The sequence below is a fragment of the Arachis hypogaea genome, chromosome 18 (genome assembly GCF_003086295.3).
Source record: "Arachis hypogaea cultivar Tifrunner chromosome 18, arahy.Tifrunner.gnm2.J5K5, whole genome shotgun sequence".
In the NCBI taxonomy this organism is placed as follows: Eukaryota; Viridiplantae; Streptophyta; class Magnoliopsida; order Fabales; family Fabaceae; genus Arachis; species Arachis hypogaea.
Genome location: NC_092053.1, coordinates 101,660,082 through 101,681,673, shown reverse-complemented (window position 1 = coordinate 101,681,673; position 21,592 = coordinate 101,660,082). Strand labels below are relative to the sequence as shown.

General features: G+C 36.9%; 1 protein-coding gene across 2 annotated transcripts; it reads left to right on the top strand.

The window, feature by feature from the left end:
• Nucleotides 1-1,072: 1,072 nt before the first annotated feature.
• On the top strand, nt 1,073-8,593 carry LOC112772753 (uncharacterized). Of its 2 annotated transcripts, none has more exons than XM_025817754.3 (9): nt 1,073-2,110; nt 4,779-4,908; nt 5,244-5,737; nt 5,956-6,036; nt 6,157-6,261; nt 6,888-7,001; nt 7,078-7,161; nt 7,250-7,321; nt 7,929-8,593. In XM_025817754.3, the coding sequence occupies exons 1-9, from the start codon at nt 1,790-1,792 to the stop codon at nt 8,199-8,201; spliced, it is 1,674 nt and encodes a 557-aa protein (XP_025673539.1). In that variant the 5' UTR covers nt 1,073-1,789; the 3' UTR covers nt 8,202-8,593. The 2 variants fall into 2 exon arrangements, with proteins under 2 accessions (XP_025673539.1, XP_029151126.1); XM_029295293.2 differs by having other exon boundaries at nt 1,096-2,110; nt 4,766-4,908.
• The last annotated feature ends 12,999 nt before the right edge of the window (nt 8,594-21,592 follow it).

Below are 21,592 nucleotides of genomic sequence, written 5' to 3'. Positions count from 1 at the left end.
AAGGACACAACAGAAAATTAAAAATGAATACATGACAATTCTTTAAAAAAAATTGAAGTTGCAAACAACAAAAACATCAAAGACCTTTCTAAGCACAACACAACAAATGAGTTACACTGACACACTCAAGCCAATTTGTGAAATTAATTAATTTTTTTCCCTTCCATTTTGGAACTAGAATCTCAAAACATAAACATAAATAAAAGGAAGAATCATAATTTTACGTCCAATTTATTCCCTTCAATCAACAATGTCATCTTAAAAGAAAAAAACATAAATAATAATCTTGAGGCAAACAATAATATCAAGATCCAAAGAAAAAGTCTCATTTTCGTTTACCCTCCAATAAACAACTCCATCTAAAACGTAACCTAATGATCCTAATAGCAAATAAAATGGCGCACATTCAAATCACACACCACACACTGAAGCCAAAATTGTACAAATAATTAAACTGAAATAAATTTTTGAAAATACAAGAAAAGAATTGACATGATCTTTTATTCATCTTCTTTTAGGCCATCTAATTCCACACAACTCAGATTCAATGAACTTAAAGAGAATCCAAGAGTTTTAAGTTTAAACCTTTTCCTGCGCGCAAACGGTTGAGGCTATCCTGCCCTTCGCAACCAGAGGGTGACCGAGACTAGGGTGCTGCAAGTGTGCTGCAGCTGCCTGATTGTCATATGCAATGCTTGATTGATGTATTCCAAATGAGGGGCCATAGCGCGCACGCCATGGGAGTACACAAGTGCAGGTTGCTGCACCCCTTAGGTAGAAACCCTCCACCTCCACCTCTGTCGTAAATCGTAATACATAAACGGTGAGTGAGATGGACCATGGGGTTTGGATGAGTGAGGAGTAGTGGAAGAGATGAAAACGCTTGTTGTTGTGGGAAACAGAATGGTTGTTGTCGTTGTTGAGGTAAGGAGTAACGAGGGTGTGGATTGGGAAGTTGAGATGTAAGTTTTTTATGCAATTACGGTGGCGGTGGCGGTGGCGGTGGCGACGGCTGCTGCTTAGGTTGCAAACAGTGGAGTTCGAGGGACATGGTATATTGGTGTGTGTGTTTTCTTATTTAAATTTTTTTTTCTTGGGGGGAGGGGGGATTATGAGATTTCTGAAGGGCGTTGGAATGAAAAGGAAAAGGGGTTGTGTTAATTCCAATTTTAACCCTTAAGTTAACCTAGCCCTCTTGGCCTCTTCTGCCCTCTCTCCTTCCTCGGTCCCTCTTCTTCCTTTCCCTCTCTGTTGCTCCTCCCTCCCTTCCTCCGTCACTGCCCTCTTCCTCCACCACTGCCGCCATCCTAACCTCCTCCTCCACCTCTGCTGCCTCTGCCTCCCTCTCACCTCCACCTGTCTCCTCTGCTTCTGCTTCTGTCACTTGCTCCCTCCTCCGTCCGCATCTGCCAGCCTCCACTACTCCTCTGTCTCTTCCCCTACGTCTCCAACCTCTTCTCTTTGCCGCCGTTGCCTTCCGTAGATTCGCGTGGTGCTCCGTTGCGTCTTTGCCTCCCGCCGCCGAGATCTGCTCCGCCCCGCCGTAGATCTATCATTCTCTTCCCTTTCTGTTTTTGTTCTTTTTTACCAAAAAATAAAATGAATTGGTGATTGTGGGCTTGGTGGCTGTAGTGGTGGTGGTGGTGGCAGCGGCGAAGGTGGTGGCGGCGATGATGATCGTGGTAGAGGATGATGATGAATCTGTGTTTTTCTTCTTAATTTAATTTTAGAGGGGTAATTTAGACTCTCTAGAGTTTTGTTGTGTAGCAAATTTGAGGAGGACTTAGTGATGGAGGACATAGGGTTGTTTAAGCAAGGTTGGCAATGGCTTCGTTTGCAGAAGGACGCGTGCTGGCGTGTTAGGACTGCGGTGACTTGTGGCAGAGACAAGACTGCTATTTTTGTCGAGCGGCATTGGCCTTTGGTGTGCAGTGGATGCTCCAGATTTTGGAGCTTATTTAAATTATCATTGATATTTTGGAAAGACTCTGCCCTTAGGGGGTTTCAGTCGTTTGTTAAGTTCGGATCGGTGATTCTTCTGCTTATAATGTGGAGCTGCTTCCTTAGTTTGACTTCGATGCATTGCTTAGTTTATGTTCTTATTAGTATGGTATGTGTTCATCTCAACTTATTTATATCACTTTTGCTTGCAGTTCTGGGCCATGATTGTGTTTGTCGTTAATTTGTTTGTTTGTTTGGTTCTTTATGTTTTAAGCTGTTCTGTGAATAGTTATTGTTATCTACTTAAATTTGTAGCAGTTTTAGTATAGTTATGAAGTGACAGTCATCTTATCATTCAGTGCTGTGAGGGCTTTTATAATGCGTTACTATTATAATCCTGATACATGAAGAAAGTACTAATTGATAAGTAAATGCAACTAATTTTTAGAACCTAAAATGCATTTAATACTTTATTCATTTAGTGATAACTCATGGAACATTATTGGAGGATTTAAGATTAATGTATTGCCTTATTAGTCATTTTAAACATTAGCTGGGTACCTCAAATGCAATATTCGATTTCAATAGTTATAGATGTTGAAGTGTTAAACATATATGAATGTTGTAGTTAAGCCTACAAGAATGGTGCTAATTTTATTATACCTTGTCTTTTATAATTTTGGAGTATGTTATAACACTTAGGGTGGTGTGCAAAATGTGCACTTGACAATGGTTTCCAGCAAAGTTACTTACCTTTGGGTCTTCGTGCCTGTCTAGATGTCAATGCCATTATATTTAAAATTTATTTGATGCCATTGGCTTTAATATCTCTGTCATGAAACCCCTCATTCCAAAAGTTTAAGCTAATAAAAGGAGACACGAGAATGGTTATTTCTAACATGTCCCCTCTTTCAAAAACTTCTTTTAGGCTTCGACACGTGAATTGTGCATAGACCTTTTTCTTTTCTTAGTCCTTTTTATGCTAAATTTCTTTCTTTGGGGGGTAATAAAGATCTATGAAGAGATGAGATGCTTGCAGCACGAGGAGAACGACTCAAAATCGTTGAGATTTGAGAAGAATTGAAAAGCCTCATTCAGATAAGGTGTGCCCGATCCTATGACACTTAGTTGGAACAATTATTCATTGTGTCTACTTCACCAGGTCGAACAACTTATCCATCTTGGCTATTGCGATGCAAATTGGCCCACTGACCTAGATGATCATCGATCAATCTCTGGTGGCTGGGTTTTCTTTGGCAAAATTCTCCTATCTTGGTGTTCAAGAAAACAGGAAGCAGTAGCGCACTCTATTATTGAGGCAAAGTATCGAAGCCTTGCATTGGTTACTACGGAAAGCATTTGGCTTCAATTGCTCCTCATTGAATTTGGCGTGTATTGTCCAACACCTATAGTGTAGTGTGAAAATCTTAGTGCAGTCCACCTATCTAAGAATATAGTCTTGGATGCTCACACCAAGTATATAGAGCTAATATGCACGTTCTTTTTTATAAGAGTCATTTCAAGACAACTCAGGACAACTCAAAGTGCAACATCTCCCAGCTCAAACTCATGTCGTTGATGGACTCACGCAGCTGCTACCCGTCACTGCATTTAATTCATTTCGAGACAAACATCATGTGGTAGATGTGCACTCTACCCCATGGGTTTGAGGGGGGCTGTGAAGAGATGCGATGCATGCAGCACGTGTAGAATGAGTCAGAAGCTTCGAGAAGAGTTGAGAAGTTTCATTTAGTTAAGGTTGCAAGAAATTCAGTTAGAGGAGAGAGAGAAAGTTAGCTATAGTTTGAATCATGCATAGCACTATAAATAGCTTGTGATGAGTTTGATTCAGTTAATGAAGTTAAATATAGCTTTCAAGTTATTAGAAATAATCTTATTTTTTCCTCTCTCTCTCTCTCTCTCTCTCCTGTAAGCTTTCAACGAGAACAAACACCTACTCTACATCACTCTCTGTTTATCAATGATGAATGTCCATTTTAATAGAATCAAACTCTAGGCTTTTTGGTCATAGAAGTTCTAATACCATGTTATGAAATCATTTGTTCCAAAAGCTTAAGCTGATAGGAGGATATCTTTAACAATTTCTTTAGGGAAAGATATGTGCGTCCTTTAGTGTTGTGTCTAATGATTATTATTATTATTATTATTATTATTATTATTATTATTTTGTTTAATTGCTTTGCTATGGATTAACTTCTATTTATTCATAAGTTAACCTAGTTTGAGTTAAAACTAAAAAACCTATGTAATTCTTTAACTTATGTTTTTATATGAACTAGATTAGTTGGCCTAACTAACAAATGCCCATTGGTGGCATTACCTTTTCCTAATAAATTGTTGTCTATCTTCCCAAGTTCATGGTTTCAAGTACTGTACTATTTATTCTTTTCTTGGATCAGACAGAAAGAGTTACTATGTTAGATATGGAGAATTGGAGATTGTGAAGTTTACTAATGTCTTAAGTAGCTACCACAATATTCACTCATTGTTATATTCATTTTCGTGATTACCAACTCTTGCACCCTTAAATTTGAGTGCATTATATAACCATATTAGTGTACAAACAAATGGCTTTGCATTGTAAACGGGAATTACACTCTTCAGCTTCTCGGTTTCTTCTGGTAATTGTACATTGCTTTACTTCTTGCTTAAGAGGTAGGCTACACTGCAGTGATGATTGTATTGATATTGAATTACATGAATGTAAACCTATTTTCATATGCATGCTTTCTGTTTGCTTTAGTATATTTGTTACAAATGATTTTGCACAGGGAACTTTTGTACATTGTTTATCATAGTTCAGTTGAATTTCTCAGGGTGTTGCTGGAGTTGCTGTTCAATACTTGGGCTATACTCCCGGGCTTTTTATCGTAGGCCTCTTTGCCATCCTTATTTTGTGGATGTATGCTAACATCTGGATAACAGGAACATTACTTGTAGTTGGAGGTATGATTTTCTTGTGTTGGTTTCTGATGTGTTGTACTTTTATCATGCATAAAAGAGGATTTTAGGCATGCTACATGGTTCCTACTTCTATATTGTATTTGTAGTGCATGTATACTTGTTATTTGTATACTAATTTCAAGGCTTGTTTTCCAATTTTGCTGTCTCTACACAGTTGTATTACTTGTTGACATTTCCTCTGTTTGCATGTCTGTTTTTGGTTATCTTTGGCATCAATTGTAGTTCAGTTGTTCTTCTATGATGAACTTTTACTTTTGTTGACCTGATTGGATATTTTCTCCTTTAATCCTGAAATTGTTTTAATTATACATATGCAGGTTATTTATTCTCCCTAAATCATGCACGTTTGGTGGTATTAATTGGAGCTATATATGCTCTATATAGTGTTCAAGTTCGAGTGGGATGGTTGGGTGTTTTTCTCTCAATAAACCTTGCCTTCCTCTCTAATGACATGTTGAATTTTTTGCTCCAATGGTTTGATAATCTGAGTGAAAGTTCACATACTGAAGAGCAGAAGCAATCAGAAACAGTTGTGGAAGATGACTTCTCTGAAGAGTGTGAATACTCTATTCCTACAGAGGAATCCGAGGATTTGCATTCATGTAAATCATCAAGTAAACCTGCTATTACCGCAGCAGTTGTTGATAAGCAGAAAGAGCTTTCAACTAACAAAGTTGCCAAAGAGCAAACAGTAAGCTCAGCTGATGAAATGAAAAGGATATTGAAGAGTTTGGATCATTATGAAGCCCTTGGATTCCCCCGGCATAAGAAGATTGACGGAGCGATTCTGAAAAAGGAATACCGGAGAAAGGTATCTGTGTAGTATTTGTTATCCTTTCTCTATTTTACTTGTCAATATATTAAATGAGAGTATAAGACTTCGGATGCGTTTGAATATTAGCAAGATATGATGCATGTGGAATTGGAATCACAATTTGGCTTAAGTTCTGTTATGTTTACTACGTTACAAATATTTCTGATTTGTTAATTGGAATATTCCATTTCACTTTTATGTTTTCAATGACATAGGCTATGCTTGTGCACCCTGATAAAAATATGGGTAGTCCATTGGCAAGTGAATCGTTTAAGAAGCTTCAATGCGCATATGAGGTAAGTTCAGGGTTCCTTCTCCTCTTAGATAGATGATCAAATAATGCATGTTTGATATAAAACGTAAATGATTTCCATCAAAGTGGTTTCTCCAATTAACTATTTATATGAACCTTTCAGGTTCTTTCTGATACTGTGAAGAAGAGAGACTATGATGAGCAATTGAGAAAAGAAGAATCCATGGCAAAAAGTGTCTGCCAGAAGTCTCATGGTAGTTCACACCAGGTAAATCGGATGTTGATCAAATGACTTACAGATACTTTCTATTGAAAAAAAAAATAGAATTTGATGTATTGCACTTGAATTCTGTGTATATTTAGTCTTAAAATCTTATTAGTTGTTAGCTTTGGTTGTGGAAATCAGGAATGTTTGGTAGATTTATTTATTTATTATTTGTGTATTTCGTTTAATAAAAAACAATTCAGGGACATTGAATACGAATGCTGAGAACTTTTTTATTAGTTTGTCAATTAGTATTATGAACAGTTTGTCAAGCTGCTCCTTTATTTATTCCGATATAGTACACTTACATTCATAAGATTCATAGATCCCAGTAAAAATGAATTCCTCTCTTAGGTTACAGACAGCACAACCAAAGAAAATTGGATATCATTATCATATAGTCTGGTGGGTTAAAGAAGTGCTGCTGTATACAATTGAGAAACAGATGTCTCCAAGTCGAATCATATAAATTTATAATGTCTGTTATTACTAATAGCGTAAGTGGATTTGTATTATTATGAAAAACTCACCTGTCTCGTATAGCACGCTTTTAGAACAAAACCAATTCAATTGATCATACAAGCTCCAGAGTTGTTTAGCTATAATGATGTTATATGTATTCTTGACAGGATAATTCTGATTATCGCTCTGAAGAATCCAGACGTATACAGTGCACCAAATGTGGGAATTCACATATTTGGGTATGCACCAGCAGGAGTAAAGCCAAAGCAAGATGGTGTCAGGTTTGATTTTTCCCCCTTCTACATCCTTATACGTTATAGTGCTTGGCTCTGATTTTTACTACTTCATTGGAGCCAGGATTGTTGCCAGTTTCACCAAGCCAAGGATGGAGATGGATGGGTTGAATATAAAGGGTCTTTGGTATTTGACAGGGCTCAAAAGGTAGTTCCTTAAAGCTGATAGTTTGATCCTCTTCATTTTATACTGCCACAACATTGCGTTTAGTTTCTAAGTTTGGTTGTCTTTGTAGATGGAGATTCCACGTGCTTTTGTGTGTGCGGAGAGCAAAATTTTTGATGTGTCAGAATGGGCTATATGTCAGGTCTGTCTACTTTTACCAAATATTTACCGATGTCAAGTAGTGCGTCTTTACCTGTTTTGGTGCTTTATCTGAAGTTGCTAGAATAGAGAGGAAATAAAAACAATACGGCAATGGAATTGATGGAATTTGTACTTGTATGGTTTGCTTGGCTGGACAATACTGTTGAGTGACAATCATTGAACGAGCTAATAGGAGATTGAACCGACAAATCGAATGTGAATGGGGATGGCTACCATTTACAGTCCATCTTTTTGTAAAATATTTTTGTAGGATTTGTGTCGTTTCAATTCAATGATTGTGTGATAATATAGTCTTGCACAAAGAAACTTCTGTGTGTTCCACTTGATTGGATTTGCATTGATATAACATTTTGGTTATTGTTATTTTTTTAGCAATGGAAGTACACGTCATCTGAGGAAGAGTGTAACATGTGAATTCCCTCGTGTTAAAATTGAAACAATATGTACAAATTTTCTACATGGTGTCCACCTGTCCGCTAGGCTTAAAAGAAAACCAAAAGAAAAAAAAGGGTTGAAAAGGGACCTTGAGACGGATATTTGTTTTCAACACCACTCAATATACCTTACATCTTATTCATTTTATGCAGGGAATGGCTTGTAGGCCCAACACTCATCGGCCGAGCTTCCATGTAAACATGGTTGGCCTGGAGAAAAGCCAACGCAGCAACTCAAGCAGATTCCCATGGGACTTGGATGCTGAGATGATGACAGATGAAGACGAAGAGGCATTTGACCTGTGGCTTCAGCAAGCTCTAGCATCCGGTCTCTTCTGTGAAACCTCCAAGCGCAGGAAGAGTTGGAGTCCGTTCAAGTTGCCTCAGAAGAAGGGGAAAAAGCAATGGCGAAGAACATCTTGCTGATGCTGCAAACACATCCTGCAAGGGAACTCAATAGGCTTTTGTTGCCTATCCCCAAGGGAATTGATGCGGTTGACAACACTCAGTAAAGACCATGGTGCCTTGTTGAAGATTGATGATAGCCTTTGGTTAGAATTGTCAGGGTCAGGGTTGAGAACCACACAACTCAAATCCCTGTATACTAAGGGTACATTAAAAAGGTGGGGTTGACCATGGTTTCTTTGGTGGTTTCCCTCTTTTGTTGATCTGGTCCTTCATGTGTTGCAAAACAGCTTAATGTTGTGCCTTGTTCCATTATGGTTTTGGAAGATGTGGTCTTAAGAGGGTAACCAGGGACCTAACTTTTCGGTCCTTTTTGTACATACATGTTAATAAAAAATTTCACATTTGACTCTTGACCAGCATTCATATTTTAGTTATAACCTGTAATGACTAATGAGTTATGAAGCATCAACTAACCAATCACTCTTTAATTATTGACTATTACTTTTTTTCTGTATTCACATTAGGGAGATAAGATTTCTATTTGTTATTTTCAGATGAATATTTACAATTTTTGTAAAGTATTGTGGGAGATAAATTATTGCACATGCATTTAATGCATACAAAAGAAATTTGGATTATTACTGTTAAACAGTTTTGAATTGTGATAAGATGATACATGTTTGAATTTCATACTGGATTTTTTAATGGATAGTACGTAGTGTCCTAAAATAATATCGTTAGAGATCGAGTTGTCCTTTTTGTTATTTTCTAGCAGTCGTTTAACCTTTCAAAAATTGGATAGGGGTTGGGTTGGGCCTTTACTTTTTTTTTTAAAGTACATCTTTCAATTACATTATATCTTTTATTAGCTATTTGTAAGAAAAAGAGAATAAATAAATAATTTGGTGTACAACTACAATGAATGGAACCATATACATAAACATTAAAATTTAGCTGTCATGTTCACCAAAAAAAATTTAGCTGTTATAATTTCGTTTACGCAGTATCCGACAAGAATTAACTCTTATTTTATTTATGGTGATAACAAAATACATGTTTACACTCCAAACAAAAAATATAAAAATACTATTTTGAACGAATTTCATTTGCAAATAAGATATGCTATAGTTTTTTAATGCAGCGACATAAATAATGATATACAAAATATAAATAACTTTAAAAATACATACATCAGTAAATTATTTATTTTAAAAAATACTAGAGAAGAATGTTTTATTCTGAATTTGTTTAAAACAAAAATCATAGTAAGATAGACGAAATTAAAAAAAGAAAAACTCTTGAGAGTCAGTGATTTTTAATATTTTTGGCCATTATTTGATCATTACAAACACTAAATTGTTTTTATCAAATAAATTATACTAATTTATGTGTGCAAATTCTAAAAAATATGAGTGCAAACCATATTAATTTATGTGTACAAATTCTGATAAATATAAGTGTAAACTATATGCTTCTTGTATATAAAATTCTAGTAAATATGAGTGCAAATTATTGTTGATCGAGTGCTGGCAAAAAATGATAATATTCTTTGGTGACTAAACAAACCTAAACAGCAAACAAAAAGACTAAAAAAAAGAGACTTGCTCATCTGCAACAATCTTGCCTAAATCTGACCTAGGCATCAATCACTCCATATGCAGGAGAGCATGTGGTGCAGCATGCTTTACTATAAAATCAGCAGCAGCGTTAGTAGTACGATGAATTAAACCCAGACTCACTTTCCAAGTCCTATTATGAAGGTGTATGATCTTCTCAATGATGTCAAGGTTATTACACTCTAAATTCTGATCAATTACCTAGAACATCTCAAAATAATCTATCTCACAAATTATTTCTCTAAACCCATAGTCCCAAGCCAAATGAAGGCCATAAAAAATACCAAACAACTCACACTGAACAATGGTACCCATAGGAATAGCACCTGAACAACCGTTAATTCAGTTGCCCAAATTGTCTCAAAGAATACAACCAAACCTAGCCTTTTTTTTATAGACCAAAATACTACCATCACAATTTAATTTGACGATAAAAAGAGGAGGACGAATCCAAGAGAAAGAAATAGTGTTATGATTTATACTTACGTCAAAATCAAAAGCTTCTCCAAAACCCTTGGCTGCTTGCTTAATTAAATATATAACCTTAAAAGTGTTCCAAATTATATCCCCGTTGAACATATCATTATTATGATCCCGCAAATCCACCAAAGCGCAGCCAAGAAGAGGTATTCATAAGCATTAGTATTACGCCGGATCCAGTTATGGAAGTTCATGGTGATATCATCTCTAGTTCAGCCAATGCCCAGGTGATTCCACACATCTTAAGCTTTAACGGAGACCTTAAGGCAATGGAAAATATCCTCCTCCATCAGATTACACGGAAGACAAATAATGCTTGAGCATCTTTTCTATATTTTCTTACTATTTTAGATGTGAATTTATTGAGTTTTAATGAGATCTTAGTGCTTGAAGCCTATTTAGATGCTACTTTGAGGCTCATTATAGTTTTAATTATTTTAGAAAAAATTTGGACAAGTTTGACAGAATTCGTGTAGAAGAAAAAAGAAGAAATTTGATGCTGCCACGTTGGCGCTAAACGCCACGACTTGGCGTTTAGCGCGGAAGACCTCGTAAAACGCGCCTAGAATCTCACGCTATCGGCGCTCAATGCCGAACCTGGCGTTTAGCGCCAGTAGCGCGAATATATGATTTTTAAAGAAGGCTCCGTTTTTTTTAATTAGTAATTAGTTTTATTTTATTTTCTTTTGGTTATTATTATTTCAAAACACAATCTTTTAGGTTTTGAATTTATTATTCTATTTTATTTTCAAATCAAATTAGGTTAGATATAAAAGGGAAAAGATTTAGCCCTTCGAGCTCTCTTCTCTTCTACCTCATTCTACACTCTACACACTTTTGAACCTTAGTTTTTTTTTCTGAGTCATGAGCAACTAAACCTCCATTGTTAAGGTTAAGAGCTCTGTTTATTCTATAGATTAATACTATTGTCACTCTATTTTAATTATTGTATTGATTTAAATTCGAGGATTACTTTCGTTCTTCATCTTATGAATTTGAGTGTATTGGAAACTAACTCTTGTTCTACATAAATTCATGTTGATTCTTGGAAAAGTTAACTCACTTGAATACTAGCTTGAAAGTAATTCCTCCTAAATCATAAATTACTTGGACTTAACAGGATATGTGACATAGAATCTTTTTATATTTGGGTAATTAGGGTTTTTGTGGCTAATAAACTGGAATTGGATTTAACCCCTTAATCTATATTAAGTGACCAAGGAATTTGCAGTTGATTAGGTTAGAGGAGACTAAATTACTAAGGAATTAAGGTTTAGTCAATTAGACTTTGCCATGAATTGGATCTTGCATGATTAAAATAGTTGGTAAGAAATATTACTCCGAAAAAATAAATAACTCTGAAACCTTAATTGTTCTCTCACAAAACTTTCACATCCAATTTACTGCTTGCTTTCTAAATTCCTTATTTACTGTTTAATGCAATTGGAACCCCGAAACACACTTTTCTGCTTGTCTGACTAAGTGAATCATTCAACCATTGTTGCTTGGTCCATCAATCCTCGCAGGATCGACCCTCACTTACCTGAGATATTACTTGGTACGACCCGGTGCACTTATCGGTTCAGTTGATGTATTCTAATTTCGCACTAAATTTTTGGCGCCGTTACCGGAGATTGACTATGATTGATAACTACCCGTTGTTTGATTACTTAGATTAGACGTTCTTTGTTTTAATTTTAATTACTTATGATCTTTAAATTTTTGAAAATTTAGTTTTAATTTGTTTAAAAGTTTTCTCTTAATTTCTAAAATTAAGTTTGGTGTTTCCTTAATTATTTTAACTTTCTTGCTTATTTCCCTTAGTAGTTTCGAAATTTTTTAGTTATTTTCCTTGTTAATTTCAAAATTCTTAGTCTATATTATTTAATTTATTTTCAAAAATTTCAACTTTAAGTATTTAGTTTATTCCGTTTTATTTCTTTTATGCAGGATACCTCACTAGAAGTTCTCTTCACTCTGACGTAGAGATTTTCGCTTTTTCTTGTTTTCTGTTTGTTTATTTATGAGTAGGAACAGGAATTAAGAACCTCTTCTTGACTTTGATCCTGAGACTGAGAGAACCTTGAGAAGGCGTTTATAGTAGGATAGAGCTTATAAAGCCGCTGAAAATCTCAAGGATAATTTTGAGAAGAAAGCTGAAGGAACTACTATGGATCCAAACAACAACAACAACAATGTTGTTAATCCTCATGTTCTCAATGCTCCTAATGCTCTTGAGCAACGAAGAAGGACACTGGGCTCATACACTGCTCCTAAGCTCAACTTCTATGGCAATAGCATAGTTGTACCTACTATAGCTGCTAATAATTTTGAGTTGAAGTCTCAGCTCATCTCTTTAGTGCAATAGAATTGCCAGTTTCATGGACTTCCGCAGGAAGACGCAAACTTGTTTATCTCTATTTTCCTACAAATCTGTGGCACTGTGAAGACCAATAGAGTTCATCCGGATGTTTATAGGTTACTTCTCTTTCTGTTTGCTGTATGGGACAAAGCCAAGCAATGGCTTGATACACAGCCCAAGGAGAGCTTGGATACTTAGGATAAATTAGTTAATAGATTCTTAACCAAGTTCTTTCCACATCAAAAGCTGATTAAGCTGAAGACTGATGTTCAAACTTTCAAACAGGGAAATGGTGAGTCTCTTTATGAATCTTGGGAGAGGTACAAGATGATGCTCAGAAAATATCCTTCAGACATGTTTTTAGACTAGATTCAGTTACAGATTTTCTATGATGGAGTTACTGAGGCTGCCAAAATGTCTCTGGATAATTCTACAGGCGAGTTTCTTCACATGAAAAAGACTCCTGAGGAAGCTCTTGACTTGATTGAGATGGTTACTAACAACCAATATGTATATTCTTCTGAGAAGACCTCTGTGAGAAAAGGAGTCATGGAATTGATGCTTTGGATGCTATTCTTTCTCAGAACAAGGCCATGTCTTAACAGATTAATGCAATTACTCAATATTTGAGTGGAATGTAAGTCTCAGCCGTCAATACTCAAGATACATCCTATGACATGAGTGGTGGCTTCTCTCAAGGTGAGAGTTATGATTATAGCCAATTTTCTCCGGAACATGTCAATTACATGGGCAATTCCTCTAGACCCCCAATAATGATCCTTTCTCTAAGACTTATAATCCATGGTGGAGGAATCATCCTAATTTTGGTTGGGAAAATCAAGCACAGAGGTAACAGAATTTTGGCAATAATTTTCAGGGCAATTTCAATCAGAACAACTTCAGCAACCGTCAGTTCTGGCCCTCTCAACCACAACAAGCACCTTCTTAGCCTCAAAAATCATCTGACTTGGAATCTATAGTTGTAGAACTCTCCAAGAACACTCATAGTTTTATGCAGGAGACCATAGCTTCACTCAGAAACTTGGAGATTCAAGTGGGTCAGTTGAGTAAGCAAGCACCTGAGAGGCCTTCTAATACTCTTCCTAGTGACACAGTGCCTAATTTAAAGGAAGAATGTAAGGCTCTTGACCTGAGAAGTGGTAAGATAACAAGTTCGGAAGCAAAGGTTAGTGAGGAGCCAATTGATAAAGAAGCTCTGGAGGAGGACAAGACTAAAGAGGAGCACGCCCCCTCTAGACACCCGGACTACCCCTTTCCAGTTAGTCTTGAGACACATTCGGCATTGCCTAAAGCACCTGAGTACATGCCTAAAATGCCATATCCTCAAAGACTTCAGAAGGCCTCCAAAGACAAGCAATTTTCTAGATTTTTAGAGGTATTCAAGAAGGTTCAGATCAACATTCCTTTTGCAGAGGCCCTTGAGCAAATTCTTCTTTATGCCAAGTTCATGAAGGAGTTGTTGACTAACAAGAGGAATTGGAAAGAGAGTAAGACAATGGTGCTTACTAAGAAATATAGTGCCATTATTCAGCAGGATCTTCATGAGAAAATACAGGACTTGGGAAGCTTTTTGATTCCTTGCACCATTGGAAAAATCACCATTCAAAGAGCTTTATGTAACCTTGGAGCTGGTGCGAATTTTTGGAGTTTCCACAACTAAACCGGAAAGTGCATCGGGTCATACCAAGTAATATCTCAGGTGAGTGAGGGTCGATCCCACAAGGATTAACGGATTAAGCAACAACGGTTGAGTGATTTACTTAGTCAGACAATCATAATCAAGGGTTTTCAATAGCAAATAACATAAAAATAGAGAACTAAATAAGAGCAAACTAAAATTGGTTAAGAAAGAAATATGATAAACATAGTTAAGGTGTCAGAGATATTTAAATTTCTAAATTTACAATTCTTGTCTTCTACCTTAATCATGCAAAGATTCAATTCATAGCAAAATTTAAGTGATTAGACTCCAATTCCTTGATAATTTAATCCTCCTCTAACTCAATCAACTGCCAATTCCTTGGTTGCTTAATCTAATTAGATGGTTTAAGTTCAAATCCTAGTTTATAAACCACACAAAACCCTAAGAACCTAAAATTAAGACGATTATATGTCATGTATCACATTAAATCTAGATAATTAGAGAATTATGAGGAATTGATTTCAAGCTATAATTCCAGTGATATAACTTTTTCAAGATTCAAAAGGAATTCAAATAGAAAAAAAGTTATCTTCCAATATACTCTAATCCCTAAGATGAAGAACGAAATCAATCTTTGAATATAAATCATTGTATTAATAAAAGAGTAAAAGAACAAATAATATTAATCCATCAAGATAAATAGAGCTCCTAACCTTAACAATGGAGGTTTAATTCCTCATAGTGAAAATAAACCCTAGCAGAGAAATGTTGTAAAAAGTGCGTAAGAGAGAAGAGTGAGCCCAAAGGGCTGAATCTTTTCTCTTTTATATCTAACCTAATTAATGTAAAATATATTTTTTTAGAACTAAATAATATCTTTTCCTATTTGTAAATAAAATAAAGTTTTAATCAAAATAAAATAAAATCTTCGAATAGCGCTTGGAGGACGAAGGGGACCACTTGATTCTTCAAGGTTGGCGCCTAACTTGGGATGAGTGGTGCATGAAATTGTGATCATCAACAATGGCGCCAAAGACTTGTAGCTCTCAAACGTGAATCACACTTTGTCACAATTCCGCACAACTAACCAGCAAGTGCACTGGGTCGTCCAAGTAATACCTTATGTGAGTAAGGGTCGATCCCACGGAGATTGTCGGCTTGAAGCAAGCTATGGTTATCTTGTAACTCTTAGTCAGGATATCAATAATTCTCAGATTTAATTGTAAAAAGTAAAAGAACATGAAATAAATACTTGTTATGCAGTAATGAAGAACAGGTTGAGGCTTTGGAGATGCTTTGTCTTCTGAATCTCTGCTTTCCTACTATCTTCTTCTTCATGCACGCAAGGCTCCTTCCATGGCAAGCTTTATGTTAGGCATCACCGTTGTCAATGGCTACTTCCCGTCCTCTCAGTGAAAATGTTCCAAATGCGCTGTCACCGCACGGCTAATCATCTGTCGGTTCTCGATCATGTCGGAATAGAATCCATTGATCCTTTTGCGTCTGTCACTACGCCCAACACTCGCGAGTTTGAAGCTCGTCACAGTCATCCCTTCCCAGATCCTACTCAGAATACCACAGACAAGGTTTAGACGTTCCGGATCTCAGGAATGGCTGCCAATAATTCTAGCTTATACCACGAAGACTCTGATCTGAATCATGAGGCTAAGAGATATGCATTCAATCTAAGGTAGAACGGAGGTGGTTGTCAGGCACGCATTTATAGGTGAGAATGATGATGAGTGTCACGGATCATCACATTCATCAGGTTGAACTGCGAATGAATATCTTAGAATAGAAGCAAGCGTGATAGAATGGAAAACAGTAGTAATTGCATTAATTCATGAAGAACAGCAGAGCTCCTCACCCCCCAACAATGGGGTTTAGAGACTCATTCCATAGAGAATACAATATGAAACGTGTAAAGTGTCATGAGGTACAAGATGAATCACTAAAAGTAGTTTTTATAGTAAACTGGTGACCTAGGGTTACAGAAAATGAGTAAGCTAGGGTGTTTAGTGTAAAAATCCACTTCCGGGGCCCACTTGGTGTGTGCTTGGGCTGAGCATTGAAGCTTTCATGTGTAGAGAATTTTCTTGGAGTTAAACGTCAGCTTTTGTGCCAGTTCTGGAGTTAAACGCCAGAATTCTTGAGCTGACTTGGAACGCCTGTTTGGGCCATCAAATCTCAAGCAAAGTATGAACTATTATATATTTCTGGAAATCCCAGGATGTCTACTTTCCAACGCAATTGAGAGAGCGCCAATTGGGCTTCTGTAGCTCCTGAAAATCCACTTTGAGTGTAGGGAGGTCAGAATCCAATAGCATCTGCAGTCCTTTTTCAGCCTCTGAATCAGATTTTTGCTCAGGTCCCTCAATTTCAGCCAAAAAATACCTAAAATCACAGAAAAACACACAAACTCATAGTAAAGTCCAGAAAAGTGATTTTTATTTAAAAACTAATAAAAACATAATAAAAACTAACTAAAATATACTAAAAACATACTAAAAACAATGCCAAAAAGCGTATAAATTATCCGCTCATCACAACACCAAACTTAAATTGTTGCTTGTCCCCAAGCAACTAAAAATCAAATAGGATAAAAAGAAGAGAATATACAATAAATTCCAAAAATATCTATGAAGATCAGTATTAATTAGATGAGCGGGTCTTTTAGCTTTTTGCCTCTGAATAGTTTTGGCATCTCACTTTATCCTTTGAAGTTCAGAATGATTGGCTTCTATAGGAACTCAAAATCCAGATAGTGTTATTGATTCTCCTAGTTAAGTATGTTGATTCTTGAACACAGCTACTTTATGAGTCTTGGCCGTGACCCTAAGTATTTTGTTTTCCAGTATTACCACCGGATACATGAATGCCACAGACACATAACTGGGTGAACCTTTTCAGATTGTGACTCAGCTTTGCTAGAGTCCCCAATTAGAGGTGTCCAGAGCTCTTAAGCACACTCTTTTTGCTTTGGACCACGACTTTAACCACTCATTCTCAAGTTTTCACTTGACACCTTCACGCCACAAGCACATGGTTATGGACAGCTTGGTTTAGCCGCTTAGGCCAGGATTTTATTCATGTGGGCCCTCCTATCCACTGATGCTCAAAGCCTTGGATCCTTTTTATTACCCTTGCCTTTTGGTTTAAAGGGCTATTGGCTTTTTCTGCTTGCTCTCTTTTTTTTTTCTTTCTTTTTTTCGTATTTTTTTTTGCAAGCTTTCTATTCACTGCTTTTTCTTGCTTCAAGAATCAATTTTATGATTTTTCATATCATCAAATAACATTTCTCCTTTTTCATCATTCTTTCAAGAGCCAACAATTTTAACATTCATAAACAACAAATTCAAAAATATGCACTGTTCAAGCATTCATTCAAAAAACAAGAGTGTTACCACCACATCAAAATAATTAAACTGTTTTAAAATTCGAAATTCATGTACTTCTTTTTCTTTTTTTTTTCATTTAAGAAAGGTGATGGATTCATGGGACATTCATAGCTTTAAGACATAAACTTTAAATTTTATTGATTATAGACTAAAAAATAAATATAATTGAAAATCAGATGGAGTTGTCTTGCACTTGTCCTTCCATTGACTTCTTGGTGATTGGGTGTTCGATTGGGATGAATTCATCTACTCCCATCCTCACTCTAGCATCTTTACATAGCAGAGAAATTAAGCTTGGGTAGGCCAGTTTGGCTTCAGTGGAGTTCTTGTTTGCAATTGTGTAAATCTCACAAGAAATCAGATGATGAATCTCCACTTCTTTTCCCAGCATAATACAATGAATCATCACTGCTCTTTTGACAGTAACCTCAGAGCAGTTGCTAGTGGACAATATAGAATGCCCAATGAAATCCAACCAGCCTCTTGCAACTGGTTTGAGATCTCCCCTCTTGAGTTGGTTTGGGACACCTTTTGAATTGGTTATCCACTTAGTTTCAGGGAGGCATATGTCCTCTAGAACTTGATCCAACCCCTTATCTACTCTCACCATTCTCCTATTAAAGGATTCTGGATCATCTTGTAGTTGAGGCAGTTTGAAGACCTCTCTTATTTTGCCCAGATGGAAGTAAATAAGCCTCCCTCTAACCATAGTCGGTAGGTGTGAAAGGCGGTTCCAGTTATTCTCTGCTTATCTGTTAGCCACATATTTGAGTAGAATTCCTGAACCATGTTTCTTCCAACCTTTGTCTCAGGATTGGCTAGAATTTCCCATCCTCTGTTTCGAATTTGCTCTTGGATCTCCGGATATTCATCTTCTTTCAAATTGAATTTAACTTTCGGGATCACTGACCTCAGACCCATTATTTTGTGGTAATAGTCTGCATGCTCTTTGGTTAAGAACCTCGATTCCAAAGACTCTTTGGAGTATTCTCTTTCTTGCCTCTTGAATTGGTTTGTTTTCTCTTAGGTGCCATGATCTTGATGAGTCTTAGCTCAGTGATCACGGAAAAACACACCAAACTTAGAGGTTTGCTTGCCCTCAAGCAAAAGAAAGGAAAGGGGAGAGAGAAGATAAGATCCAAATTCGAATGGTGGAGAGCAGGGGATGGCCGAATGTATATTTATAGGAGGAGGGGAGGGATTTCGAAAAATTGGAAAGAGATATGACATAGAGATATGATTGATGGAAGAAAATAAAATCATGAAATGAAAAAGATGAGATTTGTAATTGAAAAAGATATAAAGATGTTAAATCTGAAATTTTGGTTATGCATCTAAGAAATAAGAGATGATATGATGAGTTGAAAAAGATTTGGAAAGAAATTAAGAGGATAATTGAGTTTTTGAAAAGATTTGGGAAGGATTTGAAAGAAAATTGAAAAGAGATTTAGAAAATTGTTGAATTTTGGAAAATTGAGGGTGAATGATGAAAGTTTGAAACATGTTTATGCAGAAAATTATGAGTCAAAACATGAAAATTTGAAAAAAATTGAAGTTGGGAACAAAATCTCCTCCCCCTGCCTTTCTGGCGTTAAACGCCTAGAATGGTATCCATTCTGGCATTTAACGCCCAATTGTTGGCCATTATGGGCGTTTAACGCCCAGCCAGGTACCCTGGCGTTAAATGCCAGAAACCGCTATGAAGAAAAATATATATCAAACTTCTACAAGTATTAATTAAAACAAATAACTTGCTAATGGCTGGGTTGCCTCCCAGCAAGCGCTTCTTTATTGTCTTTAGCTGGACCTTTACTGAGCTTCATTCAAGCCTCAGTTTTGAGCATTCTTGCTCAAAATTGCTTTCAAGATAATGTTTGATTCTCTGTCCATTAACAATGAACTTTTTGTCAGAATCAATATCTTGAAGCTCAACATATCCATATGGTGACACTCCTGTAAACACATATGGTCCCCTCCACCGAATTTTAATTTCCCGGGGAATAATCTGAGCCTAGAGTTCAACAGAAGAACTTTTTGTTCTGGCTCAAAGACTCTGGATGACAATTTCTTGTCATGCCACTTTTTTGCTTTTTCCTTATAAATTTTTGCATTTTCAAAAGCATTGAGTCTGAACTCCTCTAGCTCATTTAGCTGGAGCAATCTTTTCTCACCAGCTAACTTAGCATCCAGGTTTAGGAATCTGGTTGCCCAGTAGGCTTTATGTTCCAATTCCACGGGCAGATGACAGGCCTTGCCATACACAAGCTGGTATGGAGAGGTTCCTATAGGAGTCTTGAATGCTGTTCTGTATGCCCACAGAGCATCATCCAAGCTCTTTGCCCAATCCTTTCTACAGGCAATTACAGTCCGTTCCAAGATTCTCTTTAGTTCTCTATTAGAGACTTCAGCCTGCCCATTTGTCTGTGGATGATACGGAGTTACTACTTTGTGGCTAATTCCATATCGAACCATAGCAGAGTAAAGCTGTTTATTGCAGAAATGGGTGCCCCCATCACTGATTAGTACTCTGGGAACACTAAATCTGCTAAAAATATGTTTCTGGAGGAACTTCAGCACAGTCTTGGTATCATTAGTGGGTGTAGTAATTGCCTCCACCCATTTTGATACGTAGTCTACTGCCACCAGAATGTAAGTGTTTGAGTATGATGGTGGGAAAGGACCCATGAAGTCAATACCCCATACATCAAATAACTCAATCTCTAAGATCCCTTATTGAGGCATGGCATAACCATGAGGCAAGTTACCAGCTCTTTGGCAACTGTCACAGTTACACACAAACTCTCGGGCATCTCTATAGAGAGTAGGCCAATAGAAGCCACATTGGAGGACTTTAGTGGCTGTTCGCTCACTTTCGAAATGTCCTCCATTCTGTGATCCATGGCAATGCCACAGAATCTTCTGTGCCTCCTCTCTAGGGACGTATCTGCGGATCATTCCGTCTGCGCATCTCTTAAAGAGATATGGTTCATCCCATAAGTAGTACTTTGCATCAGAAATTAGTTTTTTCTTTTGCAACTTGCTGTACTCCTGGGGTATGAACCTTACAGCTTTATAATTTGCAATGTCTGCAAACTATGGTGCTTCCTGAATGGCAAAAAGTTGCTCATCCGTAAAGGTCTCAAAGATCTCAGTAGGAGGGTGGAACTCCCCTGCTACTGGTTCTATCCGGGACAGGTGATCAGCTACCTGGTTCTCTGTCCCTTTTCTGTCTCTTATTTCTATATCAAACTCTTGCAGAAGCAACACCCATCTTATGAGCCTGGGTTTTGAATCCTACTTTGTGAGTAGATATTTAAGAGCAGCATGGTTAGTATACACAATCACTTTTGAACCTACTAAATAGGATCTAAACTTGTCAATGGCATAAACCACTGCAAGTAACTCCTTTTCTGTGGTTGTGTAATTCTTCTGTGCGTCATTTAGAACACGACTGGCATAGTAAATGACGTGTAGAAGCTTGTTATGCCTTTGTCCCAACACTGCACCAATGGCATGGTCACTGGCATCACAAATTAATTTGAATGGTAATGTCCAGTCAGGTGCAGAGATGACTGGTGCTGTGACCAGCTTGGCTTTCAGGGTCTCAAACGCCTGCAGACATTCTGTGTCAAACACAAATGGCATGTCAGCAGCTAGCAGGTTGCTTAGAAGTTTTGCAATTTTTGAAAAATCCTTTATGAACCTCCTATAGAATCCCGCATGCCCCAGAAAGCTTCTGATTGCCTTAACATTGGCAGGTGGTGGTAATTTCTCAATTACCTCTACCTTCACTTGATCCACCTCTATCTCCTTGCTTGAAATTTTGTGCCCAAAGACAATTCCTTCAGTCACCATAAAATGACATTTTTCCCAGATTAAGACCAGGTTAG

Bases quoted from the DNA above. Each gene is read 5' to 3' on its own strand.
- LOC112772753 (XM_025817754.3), top strand. From the start codon at position 1,790: ATGGAGGACATAGGGTTGTTTAAGCAAGGTTGGCAATGGCTTCGTTTG. The intron at 6,262-6,887 runs GTAAATCGGATG...TATTCTTGACAG, and splicing joins CTCATGGTAGTTCACACCAG to GATAATTCTGATTATCGCTC. The intron at 7,162-7,249 runs GTAGTTCCTTAA...TTGTCTTTGTAG, and splicing joins TATTTGACAGGGCTCAAAAG to ATGGAGATTCCACGTGCTTT.